At 35.8% G+C, this 14,077-nt stretch overlaps 2 protein-coding genes across 4 annotated transcripts; one reads left to right on the top strand and one right to left on the bottom strand.

Moving 5' to 3' along the window:
• The first annotated feature begins 287 nt into the window (after window positions 1-287).
• LOC137941055 (lysine-specific demethylase JMJ26-like) lies at window positions 288-7,127 on the top strand. 3 transcript variants are annotated; one of them, XM_068786292.1, is made up of 12 exons: window positions 288-1,025; window positions 1,113-1,240; window positions 2,290-2,389; window positions 2,697-2,829; window positions 2,917-2,983; window positions 3,418-4,123; window positions 4,632-4,961; window positions 5,078-5,539; window positions 5,622-5,694; window positions 5,786-5,871; window positions 6,642-6,761; window positions 6,882-7,127. In XM_068786292.1, exons 1-12 carry the CDS (start codon window positions 381-383, stop codon window positions 6,948-6,950), a joined length of 2,919 nt encoding a protein of 972 aa, XP_068642393.1. In that variant the 5' UTR covers window positions 288-380; the 3' UTR covers window positions 6,951-7,127. The 3 variants fall into 3 exon arrangements, with proteins under 3 accessions (XP_068642393.1, XP_068642394.1, XP_068642395.1); XM_068786293.1 differs by having other exon boundaries at window positions 6,853-7,127; XM_068786294.1 differs by having other exon boundaries at window positions 6,850-6,913.
• A 636-nt stretch (window positions 7,128-7,763) lies between these two features.
• LOC137941057 (protein EIN6 ENHANCER) lies at window positions 7,764-12,617 on the bottom strand. The gene is made up of 4 exons (XM_068786295.1): window positions 12,357-12,617; window positions 11,040-11,218; window positions 9,978-10,045; window positions 7,764-8,021 (listed from the first exon to the last, which is right to left on the bottom strand). The coding sequence occupies exons 2-4, from the start codon at window positions 11,212-11,214 to the stop codon at window positions 7,890-7,892; spliced, it is 375 nt and encodes a 124-aa protein (XP_068642396.1). The 5' UTR covers window positions 11,215-11,218; window positions 12,357-12,617; the 3' UTR covers window positions 7,764-7,889.
• Window positions 12,618-14,077: the final 1,460 nt, after the last annotated feature.

Genomic DNA, 14,077 nt, shown 5'->3' with positions numbered 1-14,077 from the left:
ATGCCCAAATAAATGCATAAAATTACATTTATAAATCAGACAACATAAAATATATATATAAAATGCAACTTAAGATAAATAACATATAAATTAAGTATATACTATGCATAGGGCTCTTTCTCTTGGGCAATTAAGTAATTTTCTATGGAATTATTATTCTTTTAATTAATAAATCCAGTATGAAGGTTTTAGCCACGTCGCTCAGATCTCTGAAACCGCGGACGCTGAGTTAATAAGATTTTATTTCAAGGGCACTTTCTTCTTTTATACCAAAACTGTACCTTCTTCGTAGTTTCAGTCCGGGTACAGTTGGATTTGGAATCCGAATCTGCCTGATCTTCTTTTATTCTTTTTCCTCAGTTTCTTCATGTTAATCTTCAATGGCGATTTGGCTGGAGAGAGGTGTTGAGGTAATTTCACGAGTGATGGCGCCGGAGAGAAAACTTGTGCAACAAGAAACATGCAATGCAGACGACGTCTTGCTGGGGGACGGAAAGGGATGCGTTTCGACGGACTTCACGACACTGCAGCGAGCGGCTAGGGTTTCCAAGTTTCGGGAGAATATTGTGATCGGGAAATACTCCGCCGAGGCTGAGGATTTTTCCTCCTCTTCTTCGCCTCCCTGCGGGGCCAGAGCGGTGGTGGTGCAGGAGAAAGTTTGTGGAGGGGATAAGGATGCCGTTTCGGGTGTCAGACCTGATGGTGAGGTACGTTTGCTGACCTACTTTAGGAGACGACCACGGGTCCATGGGGTCAACCAGGGGAAGACTGTAGCGTCGGAAGGTGGTTTTAACAAGGGCGATTCCGCGCCTAGGACGCCTTCTGAGTGCGTGGTAATGCAGCCGATGATGGAAGGAAGTGGTCCGGAAGGTAGGAGGAAGAGAATGCGGATTAGGATTATCGAATCGAAGCCGGACCGTTCACCGGGGGCAGCTGAAGTGGAGAACCTCTCGTCATTATCTTCGATTACCGCTGATTGTAGTCCGATGGAAGATCGTTCATCTGCAATTTGTTTACCCAATAAAGTAAGACGCTTCTCGTTTATGGCATTTTCTTTTTCTCTATATCGGGAATATATTTTAGAGAATATTCGCATGGTTTCCTCATTTCAGAGTTCTCAAGGTCGTCGGGTGAGAGAAGGGAGCACAACATGCCATCAGTGTAAGAGAAGTGAGAAGACCGTTGTCTGGTGTTTGAAGTGCAATAAGAGACGTTATTGCATTCAGTGCATTAAAAAATGGTAATTCAGCTTAATCTATTCTGCCCCGTTCAATTGATGTTATGAATCACACTCATACATATACAATCTAGTGCTTTGTCATTCAGCTTGTCTGTGGTGGACATTTTGTTTTCTCTTTCGAGTGCAAGCATCAGGTTTACATACCTTCCGCTTCAAATCCGTATTGTCTTGCTGTTTTAATTTCTTCATTCAACTGCTTGGAGCTATTATTGTCATTAACTTGTTACTGGTTTAATTATTTTCTTATTTCTGAAAACTTCCCTCATACATATACAATCTAGTGCTTTGTTATTCAGCTTGTCCGTGGTGGACATTTTGTTTTCTGTTTTGAGTGCAAGCATCAGGTTTACATACCTTCTACTTCAAATCCGTATTGTCTTGATGTTTTAATTTCTTCATTCATCTACTTGGAACTATTAGTGTTATTAACTTGTTACTGGTTTAATTATTTTCTTATTTCTGAAAACTTCCCTAAATTATGTTCGTAAAAAGGAAGCCGTTAATTAGTAGCTTGCGTTCTAAATTATATTTAATTCGTTTTTAAGTGATCTAGTTATCCCAGTTCCAAGTTTAGGGTATAGTTTTCTATCTGCCTTTTCTCTCAAGTATATTGGCTAAACATGCCCAATGAATAGCTATTGGACACCGTATGAAATCCAGTATGTATTATGGTCATTATTATTATATTTTTATGAGCTCTGAACTGATATTCGTTTTGTTTCTTTTTTATTGGTTTTAACCTTATTCATTTGCTGTCTGTAAACTATAATCTCTTTATGATTTGCTGAAAAGAGTGTATTATTTTCCTGTCCAATTTTTTGTCATGGGTTCTCATGTCCCACAAATTGCAGATTTTGGACGCAATATTTAAATCATTTTTTTTTCTTTGTTATACTCCAGTCATTCATAATGGTTATTTTAAGATATTGATTTTGTATTCAGACATGTTTTGTTCATTCTTCTTCTTCTTTGTTATCTTTTTTTCTTTTGAAACATTATCTTTTCTTATTTTTGTCATTTTGCTAAGGTATGCCATGGTGAAATTTTAGGTATCCGAAGATGTCAAAAGAAGATATTTCAGAGGGTTGTCCAGTTTGCCGTGGAGTCTGCAATTGCAAGGCGTGCTTAATGAAGAAATCTACCCCCAAGGTCTGATTTGACATGTCTTTTTCTGGGTTTGTCAACTGTTATTTTTAAGTAGCCAAGGACTTTTTTGAGCATATCTATGTTGGGATTTCCAACTTTTATTCATTAATACTTTTATCTATTTCTTGTGTCAATTCTTGTTCACGTGATTGCTATTTGTTCTCCTATCCGAGGATTTGTAATGTATCTGTAATTTTTTCTGGACACATTTTTATCAGTATTTTTTAGCTTTATAAGATTAGCATTTAAAAAAAAAAAACTCTTATTAATTTATAGTCAGGGCCTGATGCTGTCTCTTACTCTCTAACAGAATTTGCAAAACGAGGTTAGCCAACGTTCAAAAATCCGGCATTCCCAGTACTTGTTGCATTTCCTTCTTCCCTTTGTGAAACAAATATGGCAAGAACAAATGGTGGAAATGGAGGCAGAAGTGAAAATTCAAGGTAGTGATGTAGTGATTATGTTCCTGTGTTTCTTCAGTTTATAGATTATTGTTTCATTCAGTCACTTGTAAGGTCTTGTATATGCAGGAAAGTTATCTATCTCGGATCTGGAACTACAAAAAACAAATTGTTATATCAATGAACGTGTTTTTTGGTAAGCCTCCCTTTTATTTTTCTTGTGATTTCTCATAATCTGAGTGCAAGTATATAACATGTATCTGAAAATTATGAGATTCGGGGAGAAAATAGAAGAGATATGAGGAGAAAAGAAGACCTGGGAGAAGAACAGCCTTGCTGTCTTGGAGTACATGCCAGAAAAGCATGCCTGCCCTTTTTTTAAGTGATATTTTACAAAAGGGCAAAATGCCTTTCAATACTCAAAATTACTTATCTCCTAAAATACATATCTAAATTGAGTGAAAATTGAACCATAGATAAAATAAGACATTGTCTATCTAACATCCTAACTTTAGAAGAAAAATGTAATGTAGAAAATGACCAAAATATCCACGAACTGGTATTTTAACAGTATCAATTATGAATTTGTCTTTATTTGGTGACTGTTTTTGAACTTGGTTTTTGCCACAGTGATAACTGCCGAACCTCTATAGCAGATCTGCATAGAAGCTGCCCAAGTTGTTCTTATGACCTGTGCCTCAGTTGTTGCCATGAGATACGTGAAGGCAACTTACGGGGAGGCACTGAGGAGGTAATCTGGCATTGCCCTTACAGAGGGCAAGCTTATATGCATGGTGGAAACCCACTGCCTGAGAAGAATGAGAGTTCTGATACGAGCTCTGTCCGTCTCTCAGAAACCTTGTGTGAATGGGAAGCTAATGCCAATGGCAGCATTCCTTGCCCACCTAAGAGCAGAGGTGGCTGTGGTGGGCAGCTTTTGGAGCTGAGACAAATCCTTGCAGATAACTGGATACCGAATCTGATAGTTAAGGCCGAGGAAATGTTACTTGGTGTTGGAGGGGAGGCTGATATACATCCATCATCTAGCCACTTTAAAATGGAAGAGAACAAACTACGGAAAGCAGCATCACGGGAAGGCTCAGACGATAACTATTTATACTGTCCAGATGCTGAAGAGATTCAGAAAGATCTTCTTCCCTTTCAGAGCCACTGGATCAGGGGTATGCCTGTGATAGTTAGTGGTGTGATGGAAAATACTTCAGGTTTGAGCTGGGAGCCGATGGTTATGTGGCGAGTAGTTCGTGGTCCGACGAATTCAAGAACTACTTCAAATCACTCAAATTTAAAGGCCATTGACTGCTTGGCATGTTGTGAGGTTAGAGCCTTGAACTGAGTTTACTTGCCTGCTTTCTCTCTCCATTAATTCCCAGAACCTAGTCTCTCCTCTTTGCCAAATTCTTCCTCTTAGTTTCTCTTCTAGCTTAAATGAAGTGCTAAAGTGCAAAAACTATATCAAGATTCAACAGTGATAAATAGGCAAAAGGAGCTGAATGTGTCAAATTCTAACTCCTTTTTTGAGATTGCTTTTTTGCCTTGAATCTAGTCTGATAGATAGAGATGTTATGAGAAGTGTAATTAGGTAACTTAGTAGCCTTTGGGAGTTTATCTCTGAAGCAGTGAACTCATATACCAAGGAGTTAACGCAATCATCACAAAGTAACCACATTATAAATCTTAAAAAAAAGTTTTAGGGTATTTTGGGCATTGAACTTTAGTTATTATGTTTATACATTTTTCTGTGGAGATTTCTTTTTTAATTTTGGTTCAGGTTACTTTGGTTTAAACAAATATGGTGTCAATCGCTAAGTAACATGTCTGGGCAGGTTGATATTAATGCTCATCAATTCTTCAAAGGATATACAGAAGGACGGATGTACAAGAATCTGTGGCCTGAGATGCTCAAACTGAAGGATTGGCCCCCATCAGATCTATTTGAAGAAAGGTTGCCACGCCATTGTGATGAATTTGTCACAGCTTTGCCCTTTCAGGAATATACAGATCCAGTGTCAGGCATTCTTAACCTTGCAGTGAAGTTGCCCCAAGGAGTGTTGAAGCCTGACTTGGGCCCAAAGACATATATTGCCTATGGTGTAGCTGAAGAGCTTGGCAGAGGGGATTCTGTGACTAAGCTCCACTGTGATATGGCAGATGCGGTAGGTTATGTAATATTGTTATTATTGTTTCATTGATCCTTGCATGTCCATTAACAGTTTAGTTGAAAAGAAGAAGATAATAACTCTTATAGTATTTTTCCCCGCATCAAAATCAGGTCAATGTCTTGACACATACTGCAGAGGTTCCCATTACTCGTCAACAGCAGTTGGGGATAAAAGTACTGAAAAAGAAGCATAAACATCAAGATGAGAGAGAACGTCTTGAAAGAATCCAAGGTGACCAATCAGTTGTTCACGAGAATCCTCTAGAATCAACGACCCAGATATTGGTCACACGTGATGGGAATGGGAAGCAACGACTAGGAGAAATGGTAGTTTCATGTAGGGAACAAGAAGGAGACGATGCAGTTTTATGTAGCTATCAAACTGAAGCACATGATGATTTGACCAATGGGCAGAATAAGCAGAGAAATTCATCTACATTCGAAGCCCATGATAGTATTGTTGGAGGTGCTCTATGGGACATCTTTAGGCGAGAGGATGTATCTAAGTTGCAGGCTTATCTTAGAAAGCACTCAAAAGAATTTAGGCATATTCATGGCTGCCCAGTTGAACAGGTAATGATGTTTCGACAAGCTTAATTATGACCAGTGTAGCACTTCTATGCTGGAAACTTATAATTTCATTGATGATGAACAGGTCGTTCATCCCATTCATGACCAAACGTTTTATTTAACTCTGGAGCATAAAAGGAGGCTTAAGGAAGAATTTGGTTGGTAGATTTCATTATTATTGCATAATGAAATTTTAATTTTGGTTATTTCTTTCAACTAAGCTTGTTTTTTTTTTTTTCCCCTCTGCAGGAATAGAGCCGTGGACATTTGAGCAAAGGCTTGGAGAGGCAGTTTTTATTCCTGCAGGATGCCCCCATCAAGTTAGAAATTTCAAGGTAAGCTATTATGCTCTCATTCTAGGTTATTGGATGGTCCACTTCAGTAATAACCAGCATCGTCATATGAACTAGTGTGGTTCGTTGATTAACCTAGATTGACCGATACAGTTAGCACTGCTCCTGGGTTAAGCTTTTATAGGTTTTCAACAGTAAATAATTAGTCTTAGGACACGAGAGACTCAAATTTTGTTAATATGGTGAAGTCATGTGGGTAATGGGCTGAGCTGAAGTTTCTTGTGCATTTCATGTCATTAGCATTTATCTTTTCTAGACCATTTTTTATCGTACTTGCTAATTGACTCTTCATTTTAGCTGTGAGCTCTAATTATGTATACTTCGAGATCTTAAAATCCAAGAAAATTTTGAATCTCTTAATTTAATGCTTTAGAAAAAATTCTTAATTGATTTGATTTTTTCAACGGGTGATTTTTAAGACAAGTACAATGACTTCACAGAAGAAGCTGATTCAATCTGTGATGAAGAGTTTCATGTTTTATGAAAACAATCTTTGCAAAGTTCTGCCAGTAATTGTGCCATTATAATATCCTTAACGGATTTGGATGTTTCAACAAGTGTTTACTTGGCTGAAGAAGGATTCAATTGATAAAATGGCTCCATGTTTTATCAAAGTGGATCTTTGTAAAATCACAACATTATTGCTATTATCGTACCAGTTTGACAAACTTTGGGTGATTGTGAAAACTTTTTTTTTTTTCAAGCTCTCAAATAAAAGTTCTAATGGCTTTGTATAAACTATGTTTGGCCAGTCATGCACTAAAGTTGCTCTTGACTTCGTGTCGCCTGAAAATATCCACGAGTGTATACGTTTGACCAACGAATTCCGGGAGCTACCAAAAAATCACAGGGTTAACGAGGATAAATTAGAGGTAAGCAATCTCTTTATATCTAAATATCCATCATTTCTTTCACCTTCAAATTCCTCTCTTGCATTAGAATCTGCTATTTCGGTGGCAGTAGCTCTGGGTGAACGTTGCGTCTTGGAACAGGTTAAGAAGATGATTATTTATGCGGTAGACCAAGCAATACAGGACTTGATGTCCAGCCAACACTACTAGGTGGATTAACTTTGGCAGAATAGGGCATACATCAATCTCTTGTAAATTGTTCTCTTTTTAATGCCATTTTCTTTATCATTTAAAAATATTAGTTTCCAAATATGGGCCAGTTAAGTGTTATTGCCTTTTGTCTAGTTAAAATTTTTATTATATGGCTAATCCAACACAAAAAGTTATTTGGTACGAAATGGTTATCTTAGTCGACGGATTGGATGGTTATATCGGTTGATATAACCGTTGATCATGATTGGATTAGTCGTCGGATCTGATGATTACATCAGACATCGTTAATCATGATCACAAAATGGTTTTTTGAATGGGATGTTTAAACCCTAAAAACATTTCTAGAAAGTGTAGGAAGGAAGGCAAGTTGACTCATTATCTTTATTTTATTATTTAAAAGTAAATAAAAAATGAATATGAATAGTAAATCCTTCAGAAAAAAATTTATAAAAAAAGGAAAATATTAACCATGATGAATCCATCTATCTTAAACTCCAGTCTCCTGATAAATGGCAGTATCGAAGAAGCCTTCCAAACTAAGTCAAACAGTGTCCAAACCTGGTATTTTGACTTCTTAAAATGCTGATTGATGCAAAATAAATCCACAGCCCTGCTTGGATTCCTGAAAAGTGGAAAAAGCAGCGAGGGCTCTGGTTTGGAGAGGAGAAATTTGTTGCTTTCCCTGTGGAGGCTTGTGTTTGCCGTCCAGCTGACGTGTTTTTTGTATCTAAACTAGCTTTTCAGCTGTAAATCAAGCTGGGACCTTTCTTAATATTTGTAACAAATATTTCGGGAAAGTAAGGAAAGTGTTAGGTTTAATTAAAGACACAAGTACGAAGTTCCCATGTACTCTTCAAACTTACTAATGATAAATTCCATGTCATTGCATTTATAAAGAACAATTAAGGAGTTGTATTTTTCTTGAAACAAATGGATCTACTTCAAAACAATTGCAGCATTTCGTAAAGCCAAGTACCGCTGAACATACTCATTGGGAAGCATTCTTATTCGCTTAAACACATCAACTGATGCATAACGAAGGTGTGTACGCGGATCAACGTATTGAGCCTGCAAGCAAAACCAACAGCCGGTAAGGTTGATGATCAAGAGCTTTCAATTCATTTTCTTGTCCTGAGATTTTGAAAGATCCACAGCAATCTAAAGGGCTCACACATTGTGATTGTTATAGAACACCATATGTAAAATCGGCAACCAGGGTGCTGTGAGAGGAATCTTGGGGAAAAAAACCCTAGCTTGGCATAAGTTCTCAATCATATTGAAAAAGATTTCAAGAATTTAGGATCCCCGTTGCACAGTGACTAAGCTAACCCCTGCAGCTACTAGTTTAGACTTGATATATTCACCAGCCACAAACAGAAAGATACTGCACAATTTTCAAGAAAATGCAATCTAGCTATCTTACCCCCATGATGCATACTTAAAATCCTTGTCAGTTGATGTATGTGGATCGAAATCCCTCTTTAATGTATCTTGTATTTGTGTGCTGTGCCTCATGCCAGAAGACTAAATGTTGTAGGTGTTGTTACAAGAGCTCGCTCAGCAGCAAGAAGATCCTAGGCTTATTAGTTGAGAAAACTCTTGGGCTGTGTTATCTGATTATGTTTGGATGCAAGAAAGAGTGTTGGTGAATAAAAGTCTCACAGTTTTGCATCTCGCACCTGTATTTCAAATCTTAGACTTGCTGACTGGGCGTGTGAAGTATTGTTTTGGGGGAAAGCGGTCCACATAGATCTAATTCTGGAAGGTCCTACACTTCATAATTAGAAACAAGATTTCGTAACTTTGGTTAATCATTTTGGGATGTAACTTGGTTGTCAAAAAGCAAAAGGAGCAGATTATTTCCAATTAGATAATCCACATGTGGAAGCAAGAATAATCTTCACTTGGTAGTAGACAACAAATTGTTGAACATTCTTGATCATTTTCATGCTTCAATGTAGCCTGGAAATACAGGCCAATTAACCTAATAAACAAGAAAATGCAATTAATAGCCTCAAGTCCAGGATTGTAAACTAAGGTGAATCTACACTACCAAACGATAATGCAGAGCTCCTCACTAGTTGAAACACAACCTCAACCCCAAATCAATCCTCAACAACTGAAAATTTGATTCTAGGAAACACAACAAGCTTATGGAGTAATTTCCAGTTTTTTTGGCTGTAAGCGAACCGTTTGTAGAAAATTAACATGCAACACTGAATTGCTCATTATAAGCCACTCATTTAAGCCTGCACTTAAATGTATTCAGCTTACATTAACCTCATAAATGGCACTAAGGCACCAGACCAATTGAAGCAGTCCACAACGCTCTAAAACTACTTAATCTGATCATCCTAGTCATCTAAATAGCTTTCCACGATACAGCATAATTGCTGCCTTGTTCACATTGACTGGGTAATACTAGAGGATTAATATTGTGCAGTTAGAATTAGAATCATAACTAGACAACAATAACACTCTTTCTGATCTTGTGGTTCAAGTGTTGGTACTCTTTATGGAACTCCAATAAATTTGTTGAAGAGCGTATATGAAAGGGTCTTACATGACTCTCACAGAGCTAGAATTAATATGGTGGAGTCTTACAAGAGTCTCACAGGAAAGGTCTCATAGAAAAGTCTCAGTCAAAGGTGTTTTAGTTATATTAGTTTTTTCTTTATGTTCAATTGTTTTAAAATTTATCTTTTAGTATTTAACTTTAGGTGTAACTGGGCCAAGGGTAGTTTAATTGTAATTAGATTCTAGTTGTTTCCTCTATTATAAATAGAGGCTCATTGTACTCAAATTACATTAAGTCAATGAAATATTTATCTTTTTCAGAAATTCCACATAACCCCAGGACTGATCCTTAACTATAGATGTAAAATTGATTTCGACAAACATTGATATATATCAGAGAATGAGAACGTCATGTAGTACATATAAAGATGGAGTAAGCTAAAACAGAAAGGATTGACATGAAAAATATACCTATCTGGATAATAGAAATGGAGAGATATCACATACCTCAAACCCTGTCATGTCACAAAATTTCTTTGAGGGATACATAGAAGGAGGGGTCTCTATATTTACATCTGCAGAACAAAACGAACGTTCAATCAAGCTCTCCCTTTGGATGTTTAAAACAAATCAACTTCAAGATCTAATCTTTTGAAGCTAATAACCTTCCAATTGCAAAATGAGTTTGTCATGAATAGATCTTACTGGAATCTTCAAAAAAGAAACAAATGAAGAATTTGACATTTCTCTCTCTCTCTCTCTCTCTCTCTCTCTCTCTCTCTCTCTATATATATATATATATATATATATATATATATATATATTGATATTGAATAGTGGGATTTGAGATAGCTAGGAAAGGGAAAAGACAATGAGCAGTAGCAATGACCAGTAAAAGCTACAGCCAACATGATTTATGTTAAACATTATGATATTATTTCAAAAATTTTGGAACCCAGTAGACAAGTGGGAGAGTGGCTCTTTTGCCACCACAATAGATGAATGTTAGACAGACCAACAGTGAAACTTAATGTATCAAGGATACAGAGGTGATTCACCAGCCATTTCTAATGCAGCTTAGTCAGGTGTTAGCTGGGTAAGCCCCTCCTCTAGTCTTGCAATCAAACAAAACGCAAAAAAAAAAAAGGCGTTAGCTGGGTATGGTAGGTCTATGGCTGCACATGTACAGGATCCACATAGCCATCAACATGGGCAACAAAGAATACTTGTAGCCTAACTCAGGAACCCATTCTAGATCAAATCAGCTTGATCAAGAGGTTAAAACTACATCATTGATCCCATAAGTTCAGGAAAAAAAGACATTATTGTCTAAAAAACAATTCTGGCATAATAACTTATTAGCAGGACAGATGTACTATAGTTCAAAATCATTGGCGAGTCGGTAAGTGGATGCTAATCTTTTCCTTTGGGGGATGATCTGTTTTTTTTCTTTTTTTTCTTTCCTTTTTCAAACTCAATTATGAAAGCCTCAAAGCTCCCTTCAAGAGATTTTTGATATACACTACAATCAGAGCTTAGAAGGAATATGGAACTTGATAAAATACTTACAGGTTGGTTCATTCACAGGATAATTCTGGTAATTTTCTGCCTGAAGAATCTGCTTCAGATGTTTCCAATGCCTGCCTCGTGCATGCCCTTTTGGGTACTTTTCTGACATCTGTACCTTCTTGAAACTAAGAACAGGGGGCAACACAAGATCTGCTTCTATCACTTCTGACTCCATTAGCCTGGAAAACAATGTTTCTCATTTAACTAAAAATTTCCACATAGCTTGAGATATACAATCAATAACATATGCAACTAGTAGTCCCTGGAAGAATGTTGTGAAATTAGAGGTCAAAATGCCAAAGTACAAAATGCAAAATCGTCTCATCAAAACACGCATTTGTCAATACTGAAACTGCCAGTTGAAGGAGTGGAATTCCTCAAAGTGAAAGATAAAATGGACCCTTCCAACCACTGCTGGATGTGATTCCAAGAGCCGAACGAGAATGAATACCACACTTTAGAGTCAAGACCGGGCTCCCTAATGGAATGTTTAACCGATCCATTCCGGATCGATCGAATTGGTACGGAAGTTGTAACATGGGAAAACCACGGAAAACACGACTTATTTGAATAACCCGGTGACCTACCAATTGTAGAAGTAGGATCTTTGGCAAGCAATAAGCACTTAAATAATACAATTCTATGATTGGATTCATTACACAAGATATGTCCACGTAAATGTATTCTAAAAATCCATTTTTATGAGCTTCATATCCAAACCATTACAAATGGTCATGGTCTCAGCGACCAATAAGGGTCAATAAGTGACCTCAGTAAGGTGCTCTTCCTTTTACAACAATTTTGCCTTAGTCTGGCAAGTTAGCTTAACATGGACTCATCTTCCTTCCCAAGTGCTGCAGAGTAGAGACAAGTCATAATACTCCCACAATCTGTATTTAGTTAATTCAAACTAGCAGCGAAGCCTGTCCCTAGAAGGCAATAGACTTTTAGTAATGAATTCAATACATGAGAAGTTAAAATCCTATTTTATCGCATCCAAATTGGTACATGAAACTTTCTTCGTTTTCATCTGTAGTCTTAATAGGTAAAGTCAGGGGTCATACAATCATACCTCAGTTACTCTGGAAAAATCCAAAATCATAAAAAATAAAGAAAAAGAAATACATTTGCATTTATAAAGCTACTCCATGAAGAAATGCTGTGTACATTTCACTTATTATTGGCAAAGCCATCATTACATGATTGTAAGACAGGAGGATGGAAAATAATGCCCCCATGTCACAAAATTTCAGCTAAGGTATGAGACAAACAAAGAAACATAAAATTACAGTTAGCTGTGGGAAGCACAACCCTTACCTTATAACTTGCTCTTCGGTTTTCGCTACGGTAGCCTTCGGTTCTTCTCTTTAACAAATACGATGGGAAGGAAGAGACAAGGATAAAAAGAAGACAGGAAAGGGAAAACTGGTGAAGGAAAGGGAGAATCACAAGAGGGGAGGACGGGGGGGATCGGTCGATCGACAGCGAAGAGATTAGTGACGAAAGAGAACGACCTAGATAGAAACAAAAACAAAAAAACAAGGAATTTGACTGTACAACCCAATTTTTAAAAAATAATAATACAAATAACTAACCCTTAACTATGACCCGATCCACGACCCATGTTTACAATCAAAAGTTATACACCACATTAATGCCCGAGACTAACGACATGTCACCTGCCGCCTCACAGGGAAGCCATGTCATCCACCGTGTAGAACGCCACGAATAAATATTTATAAAAATATATTAATTTATTTTTTAATTTTTTTGTAAATTAAATATTTAAATATTTATTAAAATTTTATAATTTTAAAAATATATTTAATATATTTTAAATATCTTAAATTATATTTAGGTTTTTAAAATATTTTTAAAATAAATATGTATTTTCAAAAAATATTGAAATATTTTTAAGAGTTAAATATGATTTTTTTAATTATTTTTAATATAAGGTAATAAAATGTGTACCGATAAATTAAAATTTTAAACTCTAAAATAAATTTTCAAATATTTTTTTAGTCAATAATAAAAAGTATTAAATAGGTAAGAATATTTTTTTAGTTAATTAATATACATATTTTATATTTTTTTATTATAAAAAAGGTAAAATTTTTGTACCAATAAATACAAATTTTAAAAACTAAATTATTTTTTACTAAATATTGTATTAAATTAAATAATATATTAAAGTAAAATAATTATATTAAGGTATTAAGAAAAATAAGGTATTAATTGCATTATTTTTTTAAATAATTAATAATCAAAATTTATAATTTTTATTATATTGAAGTCAAGCTAATGAAATTAAATGAGTAAGATTTTTTAAAACCATAAATTAATGTTTTTAAAAATATTTTTATTACAAAATAACCTAAATTAACTATAAAAAAAAGGAGAAAAAAGGTAAAATGATGTGGAAGGCTTATGTGGCATTTGATGACATGGCATCCTACATGAATGATGACTTGGGGTGACATATTGTTAAACTCTTCATGTTGCTGAGGTGTGATGAAATGACACTAAAGCCTAAGTGTCACATTGGCTATACACATGTGCATTTGACCGGTCAAAGTTAAGTATTTATGATATTAAATTAAAAAATTAGTTATTTGTATTACAATTTAAAAAACGTTGGATATTACAATAAAATTCCCTTAAAAAATGAAATGAAAATTATATTAGAAATTACTAAAGGGGAAATTCCTTACGATAAGACGCACGCGAAATCAAAATCAATAAGCAGCCATGAAGTCGTCACCTAAAAATCAAAATCTCTTTGTCAAAACAATCTCCAAACGATCAATTTTTTGTCTTCTTTGCAATGCAACAACCGAATCACTTCGTAGTGTCGAGATCCTCAGCTAGTTTCTAGCATACCGAAATTGATGTCAATAGAATTTAAACGGAAGCGTGACAAACCATACTATTGTATATAGAAACAAAGTGAAGGTCCAAGCTACCTCCTTCTAATCAGATAGAGAGGATTGATGAACCCTTTTTTCTCTATATAAAAATGTTATATATATATAGGAACC

The sequence above is a fragment of the Aristolochia californica genome, unplaced genomic scaffold, assembly GCF_029961685.1.
Source record: "Aristolochia californica isolate CCGP_79_NKW_82.1479 unplaced genomic scaffold, dmAriCali1.0.hap1 SCAF_9, whole genome shotgun sequence".
NCBI classification, from domain to species: Eukaryota; Viridiplantae; Streptophyta; class Magnoliopsida; order Piperales; family Aristolochiaceae; genus Aristolochia; species Aristolochia californica.
This window is presented reverse-complemented; position numbering and strand designations above follow the sequence as displayed.

Excerpts from the sequence above, each read along its gene's own strand:
- LOC137941057 (XM_068786295.1), bottom strand. The coding sequence starts at position 11,214 with ATGGAGTCAGAAGTGATAGAAGCAGATCTTGTGTTGCCCCCTGTTCTT. Across the intron at positions 10,046-11,039 it reads TCCTGTGAATGAACCAACCT|ATGTAAATATAGAGACCCCT; the intron begins GTAAGTATTTTA and ends TTTGTTCTGCAG. Across the intron at positions 8,022-9,977 it reads GTGACATGACAGGGTTTGAG|GCTCAATACGTTGATCCGCG; the intron begins GTATGTGATATC and ends TTTTGCTTGCAG.
- LOC137941055 (XM_068786292.1), top strand. The coding sequence starts at position 381 with ATGGCGATTTGGCTGGAGAGAGGTGTTGAGGTAATTTCACGAGTGATG. Across the intron at positions 4,962-5,077 it reads ACTGTGATATGGCAGATGCG|GTCAATGTCTTGACACATAC; the intron begins GTAGGTTATGTA and ends CATCAAAATCAG. Across the intron at positions 6,762-6,881 it reads TTAACGAGGATAAATTAGAG|GTTAAGAAGATGATTATTTA; the intron begins GTAAGCAATCTC and ends GTCTTGGAACAG.